The sequence below is a fragment of the Anneissia japonica genome, unplaced genomic scaffold, assembly GCF_011630105.1.
Source record: "Anneissia japonica isolate Jap-2015-1 unplaced genomic scaffold, ASM1163010v1 scaffold597_len517326_cov190, whole genome shotgun sequence".
Taxonomy (NCBI): Eukaryota; Metazoa; Echinodermata; class Crinoidea; order Comatulida; family Comatulidae; genus Anneissia; species Anneissia japonica.
This window is the reverse complement of record NW_022699214.1, coordinates 9,232-32,768: the sequence shown is the minus strand read 5'-3', so window position 1 is coordinate 32,768 and position 23,537 is coordinate 9,232. Positions and strand designations below refer to the sequence as shown.

The 23,537-nt window shown below is 35.0% G+C and overlaps 2 protein-coding genes across 2 annotated transcripts in view; both read right to left on the bottom strand.

The window, feature by feature from the left end:
* The window catches only part of LOC117102862 (mitogen-activated protein kinase kinase kinase 4-like), a gene marked incomplete in the record, with an annotated part of 26,560 nt that extends 9,528 nt beyond the window's left edge, over window positions 1-17,032 (bottom strand). Inside the window, 13 exon segments of the mRNA XM_033243289.1 lie at window positions 308-441; window positions 707-862; window positions 1,488-1,637; window positions 3,094-3,333; window positions 3,658-3,741; window positions 4,181-4,280; window positions 4,713-4,820; window positions 5,999-6,156; window positions 6,824-6,970; window positions 7,756-7,873; window positions 9,472-9,602; window positions 14,038-15,922; window positions 16,927-17,032. Of these exon segments, the coding sequence (XP_033099180.1) occupies window positions 308-441; window positions 707-862; window positions 1,488-1,637; window positions 3,094-3,333; window positions 3,658-3,741; window positions 4,181-4,280; window positions 4,713-4,820; window positions 5,999-6,156; window positions 6,824-6,970; window positions 7,756-7,873; window positions 9,472-9,602; window positions 14,038-15,922; window positions 16,927-16,952 (3,437 nt within the window).
* A 1,996-nt stretch (window positions 17,033-19,028) lies between these two features.
* On the bottom strand, window positions 19,029-23,156 carry LOC117102859 (cytosolic beta-glucosidase-like). The gene is made up of 3 exons (XM_033243285.1): window positions 22,725-23,156; window positions 20,352-21,695; window positions 19,029-19,562 (listed from the first exon to the last, which is right to left on the bottom strand). Exons 2-3 carry the CDS (start codon window positions 21,673-21,675, stop codon window positions 19,345-19,347), a joined length of 1,542 nt encoding a protein of 513 aa, XP_033099176.1. The 5' UTR covers window positions 21,676-21,695; window positions 22,725-23,156; the 3' UTR covers window positions 19,029-19,344.
* Between the last annotated feature and the right edge of the window lie 381 nt (window positions 23,157-23,537).

Genomic DNA, 23,537 nt, shown 5'->3' with positions numbered 1-23,537 from the left:
CAATATCAAAGAGAATAGAGCTGCAAGAGGTCCGACTGCCCTCCTTTTGTATGCACACAATGAAATCTTAAAAAAAGTACAGCCATGCGATAGGGGCGCCCTATTAGAATTCAAATAGAGTTCGCTTGAAATTGGTCATTTGAAGGACATGCCCCTTTCTGGTAGTACTTTTTGAAATAGGATTACGTTCCAAGGAAACCACGAGAGTCAGAACTCTTGCAGTTTTATACTCTCTGGTAATATTTGATGATTATAGAAAACATACAGTACCACTATTATAACATACTTTTTAACAAAATATTTTTACCTTGGTTTTCTGCCCTTGCCTTTTTCACATTTATCTACCACAAATTTCATCCACGATATAGCAAATGCGAGAGAGGTCTTTCCAAGACGTTGGCGGAGTTCTCCCGACAGAAGACGAGCTACTTCTTTATGATACTGCAATGGAAGTGAACAAGTAAAAAAATAATATTTAAAAAAGTTATATATTTATTTTTTTTCCAAAATCAAACACAACTTTTCAAAAAAGAAAGTTGCTGTATGAGCTACTGTAGTCCACACTTTGAGCCTGGAATGACCTTGAATGACCTTAAATCAATGACCTTTAATGAACAATCTGCTCAGATTATTCATTTAATGACCTTAAAAGCTCTGATCTTCATGAATAGCGCTATATAAATAATGTCATGTATGTATGTATTACCTCAAATCCAACAGCAAAACATTTGTGCATGGTTTCCCGGAAGTATAAGCCAAGTTTTTCGGTTTGATGAATATCGTGCATGGCATCAATGTCGAGATTCTCGCGTATCTTATAGATGTTCGAGGTCAATGTCTCACCATGGGTCAAGGCAATAGTCTGCAATACGAAAGATATTATACTCACTATCACATGTTCTTATCTATTACAACCACCTTACTTTTACACAACTCACGATGATGGGAAAGGCTATAATAATAATAATTCTAGATCTTCAAGTAATGTTATCTGGTTTCAATTCGTGTAATATTATTGTTATTCTTTGTAAATAAACAAGTATTTTTACCTTAGGCAGGATGTTTCGTACTGTCTAAGGCAAAAATACAGTATGGTTTATTTACAAATAATAATAATCATAATTCTAGATCTATATAGTGCTTCACATTGAGACAACCTCGAGGCACTTAAAAACAAAGTAACAGAAAATCAAGGAAAAAATCATAACTCACAAAAAAAACTATAAACCTAAACTAACACACTGCATTGCTATGACAACCATCGTTTTCAAGCAATTTATGGTGCAAGACAGCCAGATAATAACTCACAGCATGCCTCAGTGATGCAGGAAAGTATTTATGGTGGGTAGTAATCTTAAAAGGAATTCATTTTTGAGCATAAAGTGTTCCAAGATAGGATATGTACTTAATTGTAGAGGGTGAGATAGGTAAAGATATTTATTTTTTTTTCAAATATCATTAAGTGAATGATGATTAGGATAGTAAACCTTAAGTTCTGATAGGGCATCTGCTATTGTGTTGTGACTGGATGTGGTTTCTATCACCAAGGCAACATCGCTTCCAACAGCCTTCTCAAATGCTTTGCGTTGACTGGATAGCTGAGAAGAATGATTTACTACCAACAGCAGATTCTCAACCTAACATGAAAAAAAAACATACATAATGTAAGAAGTGTTTCAATTACAGGTGTCCTTCTAATTAAAGATGTATTGTCCCTTGCTAATGTAAAAAAAATCATAAAAAATAAGTTTGAAATAAACTTGCTCATTTTGCAATAACATACAAATTATTAACTTGTGCATAGAAATTACTGAATTTAAAATATGTGTACCCTGATTTTTAAACCAACAAATTATAATAAAAATAATAAAACACATCCAGTGACTGGAAGTGTTTCTATCATTTTTCGCTGTAAACTGATGGGTAGACATTTTTTAAAAACACTAATTTCTATGTTCAAGTTGATAACTTTTATGTTACTTCAAAATGGGCAAGTTAATTTCAAAAAATATTTTTATGATTTTTTTATATTTAGCCCCTCCAATTAAAGACCACTTTTCTGTGGTCCCAAATTAACTAATGTCTTTTATCTTTATTGTTCTAATTAGAGACTAAAGCTGCTAAAGACCATGAAAACCCTGGTTCCAAAAGTGGTATTTAATTGGAGGAAGACCTAAAATTCTGATATTATATGTAAACATTTATTAAAAAATAAATCAAAACATAAAAATATGGAAGCATCAATGAATGGTATTGTAATAGATTTTTTTGTTTCAAAAATCCCAACTCAGACAACGTCCTACGATGCAGCCTGACATGATTATGATATTAAATATTAATATCTATGACGCGACTGTCACCAAAGCAAACCACCGCGTCAGTGTTTATCTCACACAGACCCGACGCAACAAAAAATTGCGTCAGGGCTGTATCATACGATGATGTTGGCTTCAACACTTCAGCCGGGCACACAATTCACTTGACAGTCATTGGCCACGTGATTCCATAGAAAACGCAACGCAGATTGTTTTTAATGGCGATCCTCTCAGACTGCGCACCGACAATAAGCAGATGGCATTGCATCGACAAGCGATCACAAAATTCATAGATGGAGTCATAGATGGATTCAACCATCGTGCAACGTAGTGAGTGCCCGGCTTTAAACATCATGGATACACACTCCTCAAAATCAACCCAGCCGTCTCAGTGATAAAGCTACGCCCTAGACACAGTGGTGGATGAAGGCTGTCAAAGTGGTGTGACGCGAGTGTGATAATAAAGATAAACTTATATCGAAGAAAAAGTGAACTGCGCAGTAAACAAACATTGCCAACTTCGCCATTCAGCTCAGTTGGCAGTGCATCTGCTGACCGGCATATGAAGGTTGCTGGTTCTAATCTCGCAATCCACCTTATTTACTGGGAAGTCAATTTCCATAATGGGGATTCATGTATATGAGCATTTCTTAAAGAACGTTCGCTCATCCTCTCTTATAACATTGTGCTTAAACTCAAGGGTCTATTAGATGTTTCTCCCACCCGATGGGTGGCTCCTAAATAAGACTTTAAACTGTATATCCATTTACAGCCTTACCTGTATGTCTACTAGAGCGATGGTCCTCTCAACGTTGAGAGTAACATCAATGCACTTTCCCGGCCACCAATCCGTGTCATCAGTCTTCACCAATAATAAATAACCGTCTTCGCTGGACGGGCTTGACTGAATGAAATCTTCGCGTCCACAGAGATCGCTCAACAACTGGCGTATCTGTTGGATTTTGCCTTCGACATGTTGCGGAACAAAAAGCATGTGACCAGGACTGTCTAGCAGTACCTGTCAATAAAATATAATGTAATTATTATTTTTTTTAAATCCCTTCCTGGCAATACGTTCACATAAAATAAATTCATAAACAAAAGGAGTGGTTCAACAGGCGGCAACAAGGGGTAGGTTCCACACCCCCACCCTCCCCCCCAAAAAAAAAGGGAAGGAAAAAACTCCAAAACAAGCTCATTTTCGATTTAAATTACCAGAGTCTATGGTCAGGTATTTCTAAACAAAAATCTCAAGCACCCCCCACCCCTGTTCTTTGCACATCACATGGTCCCCTACGAAGACTTATAAAAAAATAAAAATTAAAAGGTAAATAATACTTACCCTGACATGATTTGAAGAACATAAATCCTTGAGCAACGTTTTAGTAGACACAGACAAATGGAACTCAGCTGCGATCTCTAAATCCTGCCAAAGAAGGGAATTTACAATAGAAATAGTATTATAAAGAATATGCAACTGTAAATTATTTTTTCATTTTCCTTCATGATTAAAATAAAATAACTTACTTAAATACACAATTGTATATAGTTTATATATATTGAGTATATATTTTACTATTTCATATTTCTAAATGTTCCTAGTTTGTTTAATTTATTATATTTGTTTTTGTCGTCTTCACGTAAGTCTTCATTCCATATCTCTTCATCACTATGTGGTTTAATAGTAGTTTTATCTCTGTTTACTATAGATAGCATTCCATGCCCAAACCATACTGACTTTCTAAAGTTGCCATTAACTGCAATTCCTCTGCCAATGCTTCCATAATCATTTATTCTATACATATATATTTCAATGCAATTTATTTGATTGAAAACATGATATTATTATTGGATTGAAAGCTTACTTTTCGAAGCATCTTAGCGAAGCTTAGAGCCCTGGATGCCCTCTCTCTTGCCTCATAAAACAGCTGCTTTATGCCTCTGCTGGAATCTCTCGTACTTTGTCTAAAAATAATAAAAAATATTAAAACATTACTAAAAGATATGAATAAATTATAAAAATACTTTTTACTTTTAGCATAATACTAGATACCCCACTACAGATGCTATGTACATTGTTCACTGATGTTGTCTATTTCTTTGATAACATTTATGCAAAACCTTATGAATGGATCATTATGCTGTAGCATTAGTCGAGTGGTACATATTGGTCTAAGGAAAGTGGAATTTAATTTTGGGGTGAAAAGGTCAAATTCAAGGTCAAAGGAAGTGCTATAGCAGAGGTATGCACTGTACTGAATGCCCACTCTAGTATCATTATCATCAGCAGCAAACTGTATGAAATTAATGTGATTAATAATAAAAAAAATTTTTACATCATTTTATAACTTAGTTTTGTTGAGTTCTTAGTTTGAGATTATTTACACTGAGACTCACATGATGTTCTCTGGATATAATGTGCTATCCTGCAACCCAGAGCAGATGTCATCTGTCTCGGCTTCAAGGTATTCTCTAGTAGATTCAAGTAAGTTGCTTGCCATGATGCTGTCCATCAGAAACAGTAACCATTAACATCATCAAATAATGTGAACTTGAAAATATATATACGATAAATTATGTTTTAACCATAAGCTTAGCTTCAGGTAGTTAAGAAGCATAGCTTAGGCAAGACTTTTTTTACCTTGTTTCGCTGAATACGCCAAAGCCAATATTGATGATTTTGAATAAAAATAAAATTTTATTTTTGGGCAACTAGTGCACTGGCCGCCAAGTAAAAAATGGAAATTCTTCTTTATTTTTATTACACCTACCACAGCCTTGAAATCTCCAAAAATAAGATTGATATATATATTTCTATCTAATTCTGAAAATTTAAAGCATTTAACCATCCCATTTCTACACTGTTTAATATTTATTGTAATGAATTTATTGTTAATATTTTAACTTTTATATAATCATTTTTGTTGTTAATTAATGAACCACGGACTCAAGGAAGAACAACTTTTTACAATTTCTTTTTTGATATTGTATTTTCTATGTTGAATTTGGGGTTTTTTTTGCTGTGTATACATAAAGAGATTATTATTATCATTATGTTTACATTGAACAATAAAATTTTATTTTTATTTTCACCCCCGTCTGAATATTTTTGGCAAAACCATTTGCTAAATAAGAATACAAAATGTTATTTTTATATTTTTTCCGCCCTCCTTTGACAGTCTTCAAAAAAATAAGTTTGCGAAACTAGGTATAAAAAAATTCTCGCCTTAAGGTAGTTAACTTTGTCCTGGGTACAACATTAAACTCCATCCGGTAGAGTAAATTAAATTGACAACCCCACTCAGATGTGTCTAAGTGGCTGCTGAGGGGAGGAATCTTTGGTCAACTAGCAGCAAGAAAACCAACAACTGAACAAAAGGGTGAATCAGTTCCTCAAAATCAATGACCAACTGTAAATTAGTTAATGCACAGATACCTGTTGTGGAATGGCAATTTTGTTTGTAGGACTAACAACATTACATTGCCAACCTAATAAAAGTTTTTGTGATTTCAGTTTGTGGTCCAAGTGCACAATTTGTATAATACTACACTACAAATCTCTTTCCTTTGGTCTGTACTAGCGAGAAAATAGTACCCTTATCATTTGCTCAGTAATGCTAGTAACATTAGTAGTATAGTAGAATAATTGTACTGCTGAAGTAATAAGAAAAACAGCCTCTCACCAGAATCTTTTGCCAGCCTTCGATTCTCCACTTCTGATGTGAGGACAGAACTCTTTTGAGAAAGCCCACTCCTCTTCAAGTATGTTCTTTAAACTTGCTGAAGCACGAGGCGATCGTTGAAGCATTGACATCCAAATATGAATGTATTCAAAATAAACCTAGAAATGAAGGTTTAAATAGTTTCTATTTTTTGATTCAGTTAAAAAAAAAAAAAAAAAAAAAAAAAAAAAATTGGCGCTAAATTAATATCTGTTTAATATTATTATTAATAACTGAACACAAATAAAACATAAACAACCTAGGATTAAAAGATTTCTGTTCAATGCCAAGACTCCTGAAAGGCAATATTTATTGATGGGTTTAACTCTAAGTGACATGCCTTTTTGTTGCTAGGGAGCAAGAATCAGAAGATGTGTAGTTTATCTTTGATTGAATTTTGTGTTAGTATGCTCACCAGGTGACAAGGTATAGAAACTAGATGACACTTGCCCAGCCTAATCACTTGCCCAGCTGTCCCAACTCTTGGTTGGGTGGGTATCAGTATAGAGGTGGATGCCGTATGAGGAAGCAGGTAGATGTGGAAGTGTATTAAGTATTATTATGTATATCTGGGGTTATGCGAATACAGGTCTCCATCCAATTAAAGACCACTTTTGGGTTTCCATGGTTTTTAACTAATTTGGTATGTAATTTAAATAATAAAGATAAAAAACATTTATTAATTTGGGACCACACAAATGTGGTCTTTAATTGGAGTGGTCATTAATTGGAGGGGTCTGTAATTAGAGGGAGACCTGTATTCTTCAATAATATTGTTCAACTTACATCTAGCATGTTCTTTAAATTTTCTTCATACTCTTCAATGTCTGTGTCTACATCTTGGCTGTCATTGACAACTGCTTGCACCATCCTATGATAATACTCCTTAATCCACACTGCCCAACGAATCACTTCCTTACATTCATGGATAAGCTGATAATCAAAGATTAATTTGAATACTCCTTAATCCACACTGCCCAACGAATCACTTCCTTACATTCATGGATAAGCTGATAATCAAAGATTAATTTGGATTAATAATTATTCAAGAGATTAATACTCCTTAATCCACACTGCCCAACAAATCACTTCCTTACATTTATATATAAGCCAATAATCAAAGATTAATTTGGATTAATAATTATTCACGAGATTAATCCTATTATGAACAGTACAAAATCATACTGTTTTTGGATTAGTAGTACTTAATATCTTCTTAATCCACACTGCCTCTCAAATCAGTTCATGGTTCACATGATATTATCAGAGATTAATAGGGATTAAAAATCTACAGATTAATCAGGTATTAGTTTTTGTGTAACAAATTACACACTACCAACTGACCAATAAGCATTCTACATTTCTCCTAATAATGCCAACAACCTTTTGCACTGATCTCTCCCCATCCCTCTACACATTTTCAACAATCCATTCCCTACCATTTCCCACATTCTTTACCTCCTCTAGAATATTTTGATATTCTTCCTTATACACATTTTTAACATTCCTCATGGCCTAACATTTCCAAGATTCCTCCACTCAAATCAATATTCTAATATCAATTTCACACATTAGGTGATTACAAATCAAGTGACAGTAAACACATGGTTGGCACACGCCCACACGTTATTTATCATCATACAAAATAAGTACAGTATAACAATACACCAGGAAACAAACCATCCTGAATAGCCTATAAAAATTCTAGGTGGATTTACCTGATTGATGCTGTGAATGGACGGCTCGGCCTCTGCTGCTGGCTTCTGAGCAAGCCGAAAATGTAAACATTCATGCATAACATCAAGTAAAACACGGAGCAGAAACACATATGCATGCCTGGAAGTTGAAAGATCAGAGATATATATTAATTAATCATTTATTAAATTGAGATATTTTACTGTGAAATCCCTGGAATCGGCCAACAACCGGCACTCATGACAATTTGTATTCATGGATACAGGCTGTGGCGTATTACAAATAGGACTGAGGCCCTGGCTAAAGCTTCGTCAGGGCCCTACTATCCTGGGGCACAGTCCCACCAGCTTTAGGGTATTTGACTCAAAGAAGCATCTTGTTCAAATGTTAGTGTATGAGGGAAAATGTTGATTATAAAAATCCAGGGGCTCTTTAAAGGCTGGTGCCCCTGGCTTTAGCCTGTGAGACCTCATAGATGTTACGCCACTGGCTATGGTATGCCATGTTTCAGCTTGTTGGAAATGAGATATTTTGGAAAATATAACTACTGTATGGTAGAGACAAGACCGTACAATACCTAGGAATATTGTTTCCATGATGCCTAGTAATGCATTGTACACTACTGTATCTTTCTACAGTGAAACATTTGGTATAATTTACATATGATATATAGGTCTACAGTACATTTTGGATTGTCTGATATAACACATTTCCGTGTCTGATCCTATATATGGCAACAAATCTGACGTATTTTGGTGGTTTCTTAAATGATTATCAGCACAGTTCCCAATTGCGCAATTCAGTGCAGGAAATATGAGAAATTTGATCTATTCCAATAGTGCAAGTAAAAACAAACAACGCATTTAATAGGTATATACAGCTACCGGTCGATCAGAACAAGCTTTGTTCTTATATTTTTTTGACAAAAAAAAAACTACTGTAATGTATTTTGATTTTTTGAAATTTTCAATTTATGTGCAAGTTTTTGTTTCGAAGAGGTCTTGAATACATGAATCTCATCGAAGAGGTCTTGAATACATGAATCTCATGTCAAATACTCAATGCTGTCTGGAGTGTATTTCTAAAGCTGTGCAACTAAACTCAGCACTAAGACTTGTTACTTGTTACTTGTATAGCCTTTTTTTAAAGTTACGAAGCGCTGTAAGCGACTCTCCACAATAAGTCAAAAACATCCCCCCGAGTAAAGCTTGCATAGAACCAAACCCAAGCAAAGTGTGCTAACTTAACTAATGCAATAAAGCAGTAGAAAAATAAGAAAACAAAACAAAACAATAAACAAATACGATCTATGCAAGGTGAGCGGAGCTATTGAAAAAGGTGTGTTTTTAGATGGCCTTTGAACTGCCTAAGCAAATCACAAGATCTGACAGAATTAGGCAGACCATTCCAAAGTTGGGCAACAATTGAAAGGGAATGAACTGTCACCAATACATTGATCTCCAACAAGTTGGAGATCAATGAATTACATACCACATCATTCCACAATGTTTATTATTAATGACATCACCAGTGCACAAAATCTTCACAGTTAACACAAGCCCCACAGGATACAACTCCTGAAATCAGTGAGGAATTGAGCTCTGTACCCTGTACCCAGGACAGAGTCCCTAGGCAGCGCATTGATTCGCAGGCCTCGTTTGGACTTGTTGGACAACCTGACAACAAATTTCTGGAGCCACCACTCTCATCTTCCATCCTACAATCAGTAGCACACATACCTGAAAGACGGAAGATTCATGGCTTTGAATTCTTCACTATGACAACCATGCTTGATAAAGCAACTGGTATGTACATCACTGATGTTAGCTGAACTTGTATCTAGACATGGATGACTAGGAAATTCATCTCCCTGAAAGAAATAATAAGCAATTATTTAAACACAATGGTTGAAAATGGTGACCCAAAGTAATGTAGTCAAAAAAATATTGTTTACAATTAAATTCTTCTTATTTTAAACTAAACTTACTTAATTATATTCTGATATAAATAAAATCATAACCAAAGGTAAGAAGTGTGCTGAATTATCTGCATACAAAAAATACAAAAATGTATTTAAAGTGGCCAAATAAATATTATTTTCTTGTAATTTTACAATTTTACAAGGTGCTGAATTATCTGCATGAAAAATCTATGAATACAGTACAGGAATTGAGTTAATGCACATTATAAAATATATCCAAAGAATATAATTTTCTTTGTCATTGTTTACAATAATTAATATACAATAAGTAATATTCTTCTCAGGCCTGGAAAAAAATGTCTGTGCCTCCAACCATGAAAATTATCTTGATCAAATGCCTCTAGGATCAAATGTAATCTTTACACTATTATAGCGAAACAGTAGTACATTTAGTGGTTTGCAGCAAGCAAAACTATTATATTTATGCATTAAATTGTGATGTGCAAAGGAGAGAGCAGCTTAACTCAGTCAGCTAATCTGGGGGTGGTAGCCACTGTGTGTGCACTGAACTGTGGAGATCTCTAGGTCCCCGGGGTTCAGTTCCCCTTCTCCTTGTGTTTCAGCTAGAGGGCTGAAATACAAGTTACAATAGTGCACCGTCTTTCGGATGAGACGTTTAAGCCGATGGTCCCGTGTGCATTTATGGCCCATGTGCATGTTAAAGAACACAGTACACTCTTCGGAAAAGAGTAGGGGATTGTCTCCCGGTGTACTGTCCAATCACCACCAGAAGGAACCCACTGGAAATAAGTCTTCTTCTAGACTTTCGTGGGCTATCCTTGGTATTTACACCGAATAAATCAAATCCAATCCAATCCAAAAAAAAAAAAACCAAATATTTTTCTTAAAATGTCTGTGGGTTAAAGGTCAATGCCTCCGACTGCTGGTCGTGCACTTTTTCTAGCCCTGATTCTCCTTACTGAATTTCAAAGTAAACCTATTTAAAATTATATTCAGATATAAAAAACATCATAACCAAAGGTATCAAGGAGCTGGATTATTTCGCATAAAAAAATATATGGATACAACTGATTTGTGCACATTATAAATAAAAAAGTATCCGAAAAAACAAATTAGTATACAGTAGTATATTGAAAGTGAAAATACAATAACACAAAAAACATACAATGTTAATAATCTACAGTACTGTATGTTTCAAATGCATTTCACGGGCTTAACAACATGACCCTGACCTTACATCTATTTCAAAAAAAAAGATAGGTTACTTCTTTTTTTAAATTGAACTATATGCATTTAATCCATGATCAACGGGTTCGTCAATCTTAATAACAGACAAGGGAAATCCCCTTTTTATTCGTTGGCATAAATTTCTTTGAAAAAGATGTGAATACCTTTAGAGGTTTTTAAAGTCAGTAGAACAACTGTCATCAGCTGATATTTTCAAAAAATTAATTAAATAACAATCACTTCCATCACTTTATCATAAATAATAATAATAACAATAACAACAACAACAACAATAATTAATATGTCTGTAAGTCTCATGTTATTTTTAATGCATAAGCTTGATAATAATGTGTTACAGTAAAGTCAATATTTCTATGTGGTATAAGTATTGTCTCCTTGGTCTGATGTTGACTTATTTTTTAAGGCCAAAATCTTAGGTTCATTAGCAAATCACTCACCCTACATTTTGCTTGGTAAAATTGTACCACCTGACTTGCTAAAAGCTATGGTTAAGGATCTGAAATCAAGGCCCAATAAAAAAAAAATTAGTTTATCACCCTTGCGCGCATGTCTATTATGGTACTGAAAACAAAAAAATTTTGAAAATTTTTTTTTTTTTTTTTTTTTATTAAATAGTAGATATTGTTTGTATTATGGTAAATCATGTTTTACTTTGAATATCAATGCACCAGCAAACAACCCAAGCGTGATATTTGGCTTTAGAAAAATAAAAAAAGAAAAAAGAAAAGCCACCCTCCCTCATCGCTTTTCCAGCCTAGACAGACTAATAAAATAATATATTTTATAAGGCCTACGGTATCAGATTGACTACCGTATTACTGTAAGATGGATAAAAGGCCTCTTCACACATATTTTCCGTTCCTCTCCTTGGGGTTATTCTTTTTTTCAAAAATAACAATTTTATAAAAAAAAATAAAAAGTTCAGCCTATAAAATTTTCAAGATTTTGAGCCTATCAAAGACACAGTAAGCTTGTGTAACACACCTTTTTGTGTATTGCATTGGTAATTTCCATGAAAAACTTAGAATTAGGCTTATAACCTACAATAGGATTGTATACAGGATGTTAATGTGTTTTTTTCCAGATCACATGGCGCTATAGAAATGCAATTAATCAAAGTGAGGACTAAATGGAAAAGGAATTGGACAATGTAACATTATGCCTAGGGTAGTTTAAATGGGCTGCAGAAAAATCATAACAAAAACTATACACACAATAATAGTGATGAGTCATCAAGTCATTTTCCTGTTTACATAACTAGTAGTTTAGAAAATATCTACCATTAAACAACAACCAGGTGGCAATCATACCATGTTACTAATGGTCCAAAAGAGTAACTATATTATAGGGAGACTTTAAACATAATAATAAATAACTGGACAGATAGCACATAATGTTCATATTTTAATGTGCATTATGCAGAATATGAGCTTACTCAAATTTGTATGTAGGAACACTAAATACAGGTTTAGTAGGATTGGTTTAGTGAATGAACATAAAGGAAATACCTAATAAGAATACTGTACAATTTGCCACAATATTTAATAATATTAAATAATAATAAACAATACTTATAACCTACTGTACAAATATTATAAACAACAATTAACAATAATATAAAGTGGATCATTTGCTAACTGCTGAACTAAGAGACACAACTTCTATCATCGCGTTTAAAGACAAACTTAGGGTAAAACTTATTTATTCCACAAAGCTTTTTGCAGTCTTATTGCTGGAGTTATTTAGACTGGTTTTTTTTGTGTAGATAATGAATTAAAATTATTAATTTACTTGTTAAATTTTGATAATTAAAAAAAAAAATACACTACAGTAACTAAATAATTATAATTATGTAATATTTATTATGTTGATAGTGAATTTTCAAATTTTCAATTGAATTTATTTTCAAATTAGTAACAATAATTTGTAGTCTTTCCATACAATATATTTTTTAATTAAAATTTCATTTTAAAATATAATGTTGCATTTTTAAATTATATTTTATGATCTTCTATGTAAAGCGCATTGAACAGATGTAAATATGAAAATGCGATACATATTATTATTTTATTATTATTAATATTTTTACTATTATTATTATTATTATTATTATTATTACTGTACATGTATGTATGCATGTATCATTCTTGTCTACAGTAGGAGTGAATACTGTGTTATCATTATTGGTATTTTGAATGTTGTACTGAATTACATTACAGTCTTGAAATGGATTAGGTGTTTATTTCCTTATTTAATTTTTGTATCAATTCAAACATGAACATAAACAGTAATGTAGGAAAAGTAAAAGAAAACACTACAGCAGATCCATAAGAATGTTGTTTTGTTTCATTGATAATTTGTACAGTACTAGAATTATCTGTCTGTTGTGTATTTAGTTACGTATTGTTGCATGACAATGGACAGTGCAATTACGTTGAAAATGAAAAAGAAAAAAAAAATGAAAATGAAAGGAATATGAAAAGAATTAAAAAAGAAAATGACAAGTACCTTAAAAAAGAATGAAATTAAATAGAAAATTCTCTGTTTACTAACACCATATTTAGTGTGAATAAATAATTGTATAAAATTAATCCAATCTGTTAGGATTTATAAATTTTACTGAATTGATGAATTTTACTGCAGAACACATAAATTTATTAACACTACTTAAGTTTTACTTTTTAAAGTCTAAATATCGAAGAGCTTTTAACATTACTACATCGTACAGTTTCACGAAATCACATTTTAAGGGTTTAACACATTTTCAACTGTGTACTGTAGTGTAGCCCACCTGCTGTAGCGGGTATATTTTCGCTTGTGTTTTGGCTAAAGCCTGTTTTTCACTAGGCGAATTCATTCGCACAATCACAGCATCGGTTTGCTTCCTGAGCTCTGATTGGTTGCGCATTTTTTCGCTTCGCAAAGACTCCGAAAGGAATGTGAATGCGAATGTGCATGAACCGACGCTTTCAATTCGTGCAAATGAATTCACCAAATGGAAAACCAGTTTGAACCTGTCTACCACACTGTACCAATCGCCTGAACATAAATCATGTATCCACTGGAGTAAAGTACACAATTTTAACTAAGGAAATATTTAAGTAGAGATCCATACCTTTGTTAAGTCAGTGGATTCTCCCGTAACTGATACTCTTTCCATTGCCATCTTGGCACGTGTTAATGTTGGACCTATGATGGACTGCAGGGCAATCATTGTCTTCTCTAGGCCCTTGTGTTTTAAACCACTGTCAACGTAAGGTCTGTACATCCAAGTAGAGTTTTCCTCATCAAAACTGAAGTGACATGAACTAAATATACGCGTCATTGGTGAAAATCGACCTGGCTTAGGTGTGGTCGGCGTGGTAGCGGGTGTAGATGTAGCAACAGGTGTAGTAGGCGTGGCAACAGGTGTAGTAGGCGTGGCAACAGGTGAAGGTGTAGCAACAGGCACAGGAGGCATGGCAACAGGTTTAGAAATGGGTGAATAGGTAGAAGAGTTATCTCCCACTTGAGGTTCATGGTCATGGGAATCTAATGAGTCTTCCCGAACACTTGGTAAGCTGAGACGACCTGATTTTTTCGCATATGGTTTAATGATACTAGAATTGTTGGTAATGGAGTAACGTCCATCATATTCAATTCCTGGCCAGTTACCAGAATCATAAACTCCAAGATGGGAGCCAAGGAGTTTTAATTTATGCGAAATATCGATAGTGATGTTTATCCACAGATTGAGTGTGTTAACCTGTCTGATAAATGCTTCTGAAGTGAACTCAGGTATATCTTTTTCAAGGGCTTTCGATGAGATATAAAGTTTCTGAACATTTTCCAGATCACACAGAAGTGGGCCAATCTGTTTATGCGCTAGTTGGATCATCTTCATCAGAGCTGTGACCTCATAGCCAAACGCAAGAGAAGATCTTCGTAAAATACTTGTCTTTGGCTCGCATGCCTCAGAGAACACTGTCTGTTCCCTTGATTGGTCAATATGAGAATCTGATAGGCTATGAGGAATGTGAGATGAATTGCTAGAAGAATTTTCCTCATCATCAAAATCTTTTTCAAACAAAATTGGAGTGGTAGAATTCTGCAGTGACTTACTTCTCTGTATACCGGTTCCTATAGGTTCAAAACTGAATTTCAATATTCTGTCAACAATTTCCTTAGCTTTTGAACGTGCAGTCATAAGCAGTTTATCCTGTTGTTCCATTTCAACGCAATTTTGCCAAGCCTGTAAAGCCAGCCAGATCAATTCCGCTGTCTGAGTTTGGTAGAACTCCTGCTGTTGACTGTTCTGTCTCTGAACCTTAAGCCGGGTGATATCATGGCTTTTTTCTTTCTTTGAATTACTCGCTCCCATTTTGATGACATAGGAAAAAGTTCTATGAAAATCTAATCTGTCTTTTGGACATTCAACCAATTGATTACCAATGGAGCTCTGTCTTTTTTTTGTAGTGGTATTAGGTGAAATTGGTGGGCTGACTTGTAAGTAGGTCAAACTCTGGTAGCGATTGCTTGAATAACTCGTTCTATTATTGATACTCATCACTTCCTGAGAATGAGATGGAGTAATGATGCAATTTTTGTTATGCCTGATTGAGATTTTTTCTTCACGTTGGTGGTTGCGTTCCTTTTTTATATCCCGTTTCTTCTTTTTTAATGCCTCTTTGGCATCTTCGGTCATTGCTTCTTGAGAATTTCTCCTCACCACTGGTGAAAAATTACTTTCTGTTACCGTGCCCATTTGTGCTCTAGAGGTACTATGCTTACCACCAGCATGAACAACTTTAGGTGTTTTGTTTTCTTGTTTACCATAACGTTTCTGTTCTCGATGGTTCACAGGTGGTGTTGTAGAGTAACGACTGAGATTGAGGTTATCATGGATTTCCATGTCTATAGAATGGAATGGTCCATCATCATCTTCGTACATTCCTCCTAGGTTCATGGTTGCATCCATTTCTATATCTAAGACTTCAAAATCCTCATCAGAATCTGGGAATCTGATGGAAAAAAAAACAAAGAATTTTATTGCATATGGAATGAATTAGGACAATAAAATCAAATAAGAATTTTAAAAGATACATTTAAGACTGGTGTAATAATAACCACTACCAAAATGTATTACTATTGCATTTCAGATGAAAATAGAAGGTTGAATACCATACTGTAAATTTAGTTCTGCAAGTGATACATAAACAAATAACACAAATTTGTGTGTGATGTGCATAAATCATAACTACTGAGTTGACATCAATGTATATAATGAATGATTTTGTTCTAGGTTCTGACAATTATTTACTAGTTAAATTTAGGAATTGCCATAGCACAAGGCGAAGAAATATCAGCATAAGCACAGCTTGTAATTTATGGTTACACTTCTGCGTAGCATATGACAGTAGCCACCGCGTAAAGTTTAATTAAGTAAGAATAGGGTCAAGTCAACTCCATCAATCAAAAATATCCATGCATGACTATGACGCCATATAATTGGAAGAACTGATTGATGACATTTGATTTAAAGTTGTACTGGGCTAGCCTACTGCTGGGCTGGCCAACAGGCTAGGATGCCATAGGCTATACCTATGGCCTAGCCTACTAGGCCTACTTGTTGTATTTAGTTTATTACTGTCATGAGCTAAAAAAAAACAAAAAAATTCAATTCCATATTTGACTTTCCTAATTTGTGTTTAAATATCCATTCATAAGCTTAGCCTAGCCAGGGTGTGGCCTAGCCTAATTAGGGCGGACCCATATGTTGTGCCCCCAAAAGCCTAAACAGCCTAGGCCCTAGGGATAGGCAGGCTAGTCTAGGCCCCCTCTAGCCTAGGCCTATCTATGACTATGTGCCTAGCACTTCTTCACTGGACATGCAACCAACAAGCAAAGCAAAGTAACAGAACGTAAACATTATTATAGGTCACACAACTAACGAGACCACATGTCTATATTATGACTTCCTGTAATATTAATTATGACAAGGAAACGTATAATGAATCCATCCTACCTGCTATCTCTGTTTTCTTTTTCCATTTTCTTGTTCACAAAAACATCTCGTCGCGTTAACTCTAGTTGTGTATGACGATGGACCTGGGGAGGTTGGCAAAAAATTAACAGCGCAACAACCGGCGGCGGTTTCCTACACAAAAAAAAGAGGGCGACAAGTCATTTATTCCAGGCACCACAAAATAGAACCAACTAAGCACATAGTAGGGCCTATGTGTAATTTACAGTAGTAAAATGGTACGTGTCAAGGGTACTCTGTTTTAATAGTATCATAACATTTCTATAAATATATATTAACCTGAATTTAGGATTAAACGTACCTTATTAACTAGCTTTAATAGGCTACTTAAAAGGAAGTTAAAAGTAGGCCTAAATTTAAAGTTATTTTTTTTTTTATATAGGCTTTTTTTAAGTAAGAAAAAAACTTATTGTTATTTTCTGGATGCTCCTCAATGCTAATGCTATGCCTTCTATTAAGGTTTGAATACTGAACATTCCTATAGTAGTCACAGTAGTAGGCATGGAGGCCTATATGTTTCGGTGGTAGGCCTAAACGAAACAATTTAGATAATTCGACTAGATCAAACAATTCCCAACCATGTGAGTAAACCCTTCATTAATTAAAAATCCTTTTCTTTTTTAATTGATCGGTAAGCATTTTTATTATTACAGTAATTTTATATAAAGGTTTTTACAGTTATTTATCATGTTTTCATATTTTGCGTTTATGTTATCGGCTGGTATTTTATTTTCATGATTTCTAGTAAAATAAAAAAGGAATCTAAAATTTTTAGAAAAGTTGTTAACAGCAGGTGCAATGCCAGGCGTATGCACATGACAACAATTTCCCCCGTCGATCCTCGTTCCCCTACCCTGCTAGCGATTAGTGGTGGTTATATATGGACCATCGTTTGGGAATGGTAGCCCCGAATGTCGGCAAAATTGAGGAGGGTATATAGGCCTACCAGTGCCATTATCGCAAGCTGCCAAAAATCGTAGAATGTCGGGTTTGTTCCTGGATGCCAAAATGGAGGTTCCAACAGTGCTTGTTGTTTAACCCACTCCTTTCGTCGGGGACGAGAAAACCCTCCCAGCTCTGGCTTAGCATTTCGATTCCATGTGGTAAGTTTACGTAGTGTGTTCCGTGCAGTGAGTTTTTTAATGAGAAAAAAAAAACATATTTACTTCCCACCATGACTGTGATTGAAACTTTTGCACTTCTTTACACGATAAAAAAAATTATCGGCCTATAAAAAAAGTTCTTACCTGCACCCCCTTTGTGCATGATCAGATTATCTGCATGTAACCAGGAGATGACCACGAGTAATAACGTTGAAAGCGCTTTGGCAACCTTTCCGCTTTTTTAGGTACAATGCCACGGGCTAGTTACAAATAAGTTAATTATTAATGCGGCCGACCATTTTAATAAATAAATAAAAGAATAACAATAGTAACATTTAACAATAAAGGAACTATATCAATAAAGAGTATAGGCCTATTTGAAGTTAACCTTTTAATTTCTCTTATTTTATTGTTAGAATTTTGCATTTCATAATTCATTTGTCTTAATTTTTCACTAAGAGGCTAAGTTATATAAATAAATTATATTTTATTTAAGGCCTCATTATTTGTGTGTACTGTATATCTGTTTTTGTGTGTATGTATGTAACCCTTATAACTTTTGTTTCATTGTGAAAAATAATAATGTTAATAATAATAGTAACAATAATGATAATGATGTGATGGCGTACCGTAGTGTTGATGATGATGATGATAATTATGATAATGATTTATGTGCAATTACTTGCCTTTGGATAATTAGGATTGTATATGTATATATCTGATTCGATACTTTAAAATATTTTTTACATAATGTAATGGCTGATTATAAGTGAAATAATTTCCTTTTGACAAAACAATTCTGTATTATTTATTAGTGCAATTCCAATTTTTCGCTTTTTGATGTAATTTAATTTTTATTAATGTGTTCTTGTATTTTGTACGACAAATGGATCATGCATTTCTAACATAGACAATAGTTTTTATCTTATCTTATCTTATCTTAAATATAACACACTGCGTTAAAAGACAATAGATAACCAGTAAATTCAATATTATATTTATTTCAATTCAATTAAACTCAATAAAATTTTATTATCCCACAATGGGGAAACTCATTTGGCCTTAACCGTACAACATGTTAAAAACAAAAATAGACAAATATAAACACAGAATTCCTCAGTTAAAATCAGTTTAAAATGGTAGGTTAAAAATAATTATTACACTAAAACATCATAAAATCTAATTGCAGTAGGAACGAATGACTTTCCATATCGGTTAGTTTTAATTTTACGTTGTAATATGCGATTGCTTCTATTATTTAGTATTATATATCATTTGTGGAATCGACGCTCAAACGTTATAATTCTGATTTCTCGTTTGGCTTGAGGAAGCCGTTGTTTTTAATGATTTCAGCAAAAGCTTTGGCGGATGCACGAGGTCTCCTTGGTTTTTGAGGGTCTTCAAAGTCCACATGGAAGAGGCCGAATCGCTCGTTGTAGCCTTCCGCCCATTCAAAATTATCCATCAATGTCCAGGCGATGTAGCCCTTTAAATTAACGCCATCAATCTGCTGGGCTAAAAATAAAAAATAAAAACGTAATATAAAACAACACTTCATTGAAAAGTAGATTTTCACCATAGGAAGACTAGTACTAAATGTCAATCTGTCATAATTGCTTATATTATTATTATTGTATTATTATTATTATTATTATTATTATTATTATTATTATTATTATTATTATTATTATTATTATTATTATTTTATTATTATTATTATTATTATTATTATTATTATTATTATTATTAAAATCAAATCAATTAAAGTTTGCTGCGTAGCACCATAAATGCAATATAAACAAATAGATAAATAATAATAATTATTGATGATGATGATAGTGATGATGATAATGATGATGATGATAATGATGATAATGATGATGATGATGATGATGATGATGGAGTATAGCAAAAGAGAATAATCTCTCAGCTCAATTTAATTTATTTGAGAGGTATGCTTTATCTATTGGAATTTCGCTGTCCTGGCTTCTTACAGTCGTTCATTCATTTTGTTTAAATTGGGCGTCATTAGCAATTCAACACGCCTTGTACTTTTTAGACTCGGTATGTACAAAATATTTTTGAACAGTTTATTTACAAAATTCAACCAATAAACCAATCAATCGATTAATCAATCTACCAATCAATCCAGGGCGGGCGGCCGCCCCCGCCCCTTCCAAATCCGCCCCTGCAAATCATTGAGTATGATTATCTGAGTAAATCGAGTAGGCCTCTAAAATTCTTGTAGAAAGATGGATTGAGAAGTGTTGGTGTTTGACATCATATTGCATTATATTACGTTACCTTTCAATATTTCGTTGATGTAGGCTCTATAATAAGTAACTCTGTCCATATCATCAAGTCGCATGGGCCCATCATTCTCTGACATGCCATTCTCTGTGATGTAAACTGGAATGTCACCATAAGTGTCTTTGATCCAATTCAGATTCTTCCTCAAACCCCATGGAACCGGTCTTAACCACCAAGAACCGGTCCTGTCCCACGAATCATCCTCAGTTGCTTTGTAGTCAAGGTCAGCCATGATGTTGGGGATAAGAGACGTATCCGCCTTATGTTCAATGTAACTCGTCGAGTAATGGTTCAATCCAAAGAAATCCGCTGAACCTTTTAGCATCAATTTTTCTTCTTCGGTAAACTCTGGGAATCGAGATGACGTCAGGCCAACCGCTCGGCTTTTATCGGCTATCAGTTTCTTTGCAACTTCGGGATAGTCACCAGTTAAGAAGACAGGGTGAGCAAACCAACCAAGCTCTCCAGTTATAGCTCGCTTTGCTGCCTCGCGATCAGCTTCTGAGTCGGACTTCGGCTCGTACCAACGGGAGTGAAGAGTAATACCAACAATTCCATGTTGAAGTGGTCTATATTTTTTATCGTATAAGTGGTATGCGGTTGCGTGAGCTTTTAAAACGACATGACCAGCACGGTAAGCACCCCACCCAAGGTGCGTCATACCAGGAGCATGGTACCCAATCTCGTATCCAAAGACAGTAAATACAGTGGGTTCGTTGAAAGTTATCCATTTTGTAACTTTACCTCCGAACTCTTGGAAGCAAAAATCGGCGTAGGCAACGAATATCGCATGCATGAGTTCATTCTCCCAGCCACCGATGTCCATCAATGGCTGCGGCAGATCCCAGTGAAAGAGTGTCACCATTGGTTGGATATTGGCAGCAAGAAGAGCATCAATAAGGTCGTGGTAGTACTTGACGCCTGCTGGATTGATCACATCTGGTGTTCCCTTTGGCATGATCCGAGACCACGACAGCGAGAACCTGTAGTGGTTGACGCCTAGTTCCTGAAGGTTTTTTACGTCTTCTTCGATTTTGTGGTAACTATTGCAAGTCACATCTCCTGTCTGGTTCAAGTGGGTCTTTCCAGGGGTATGAGCGAATGTATCCCAAACACTAGGACCCTTGCCGTCCTCGTTCCAGGCACCTTCAATCTGGTACGACGCCGTAGCAACTCCCCATGCAAAGTCTGACGGGAACTTTCCATAATGGAACACATCTCGTTCAGGGTCTCTGAACTGTTTGTAGAGAAACTCGGGTTCTGCTGAAACTCCGAGGTAGAAAATTGCCAGAACGGTTGTAATTAATGTCGTCTGCATCTTGGTAATTTATAATCAGCCTGGTTAAAGAAAACAAAGAAAAAATAGATGTTAAACATTTTTACTTTATACTGTAACCTCGGTCCAGTCCAACAAAAATATGGTGTACCAAATAATTGTATATAATAATGATAATTTATTATCAGTGAATTTTTGAGTATGCAATGACGATGCACTATCTATAGGCCTGTCGATTGGTGAGAATAAGGTCATAATAAAATTGTTGTAATATTTTTCAATTCACTATTCAAAGCAATCAATATCCGTCTACCGTCTAGACAGAAAACCCTTTTGGAAAGCAAAAACAACAAAAAAACAAAACAAAAACGATCGTCCAAAGCGCCTCACATTATTTTCGGGCGTCTAGAACACCAAATTTTCGCGGACTCCTAGGGTGGTGTTGTCTCGATCGGCCCCACTTTTGGACATCTCTGGATCCGCCCCTGAATGACAACACATCATGACTATCATTGGGCATCAACAGTTTTCTGTCGAATAAAATGTAATAGTGTATACAGAACTTTACTGTATGGGAAATTAAATGCGTTTGAATATAGGTGAGGAACTCATTTTGCAAAGGAAAATAACGACCACCGTAACGAAATATAACACCAGTATTTTTTAGCTTTGAGAGGGACAATGCTTTAATAGGCGTACAAGTGGTAGGGACGTCTGTGTTAGCAAGATCACGTAATAATCTTTGATCCCCATAATCAATCGTTTTCACCTAGCAACACTGCTGTTTTCAATGTTAGAAGGCACTACTCTCAACCTAGTTATTAATAAATCAATCGGTAATGGATGAGTTAAATTGTTTCTCTGCTCATTAATATATTAAGGTATCGAAAAATCAGGAGATTGGACATCACTCATCACCACTCTGTCCCGTTATATGAAGACTGTCCAGTCCTGGTTTTCGCAAGTGGTTACTGGATAACTTTAGCAAAACGTTATTTTTCTCCCGAGTTTTAAGATACCTTGTCAAAAGTGACTAATATTTATAGCTTAAATAAACTACTTTAATAGACAATAGATGAGCTTAGGCCTACCTCTCTGTGAATTGGGATCTGGTCTTAGTTACCGGTTCGGGACCGGCGCCTTTTCAGCTTACACTAGCAAATAATCAGATCACAAACTGTGAACGAATCCTTGCAAAAAGGCAAATATCAGCGCCCTGGTATTCACAACGTTCACCGCATGAATGATGATATATATTTAATCAACGATTTGTTTATCTGCAGACAATGTTTGAGTTTGATAAACTTTATCCTCCATGGATCAAGCTTATCAGGTTAACCCAGATACAGAGAATGGGGGTTAGTGATATCATATCTCCCTTCTTCGGAAGAGCTGTTAATACAAAGTAAAAAAAAAAAAAAAAACAGTGGTGAAAACCATTGCCTCGACATACTAGTATAATTTTAGGTTCGTCCGAACCGGGGCCGATTGGAGCCTCGGAATTAAAATCATGGAAAGTTGTTATGGCTTTAGTATGGCTCAAATTGTGCTGTTAGACTGGCAATCAAAATAACGTTATTTGGACAGGAAAATTATTGCTCTTGTCCAACGACCTCATCGTGCCGAAGTACGACGAGCCGGGTACAGGCCTGTCCGACGAGAGAGAAAATGCCATTCCTGACTTCCCACCCCCACCACCAGCCGGGGGGGGGGGGCCGGGGGGGGGGGGGCGCCAGGGGGAGAAAAACCACAATTCGTCCGGGAGAAAAAAAAAATGTATGTATATTTTCTACATATTAGTAGACCCAAAATCGATTAAGTACTTAAGCCTTTAGAAGCCCTAAATTGTCATATTTTTCCAGGGCGAAGCATGGATACTTTTTTGAGATTTTAAGTGACGCCCG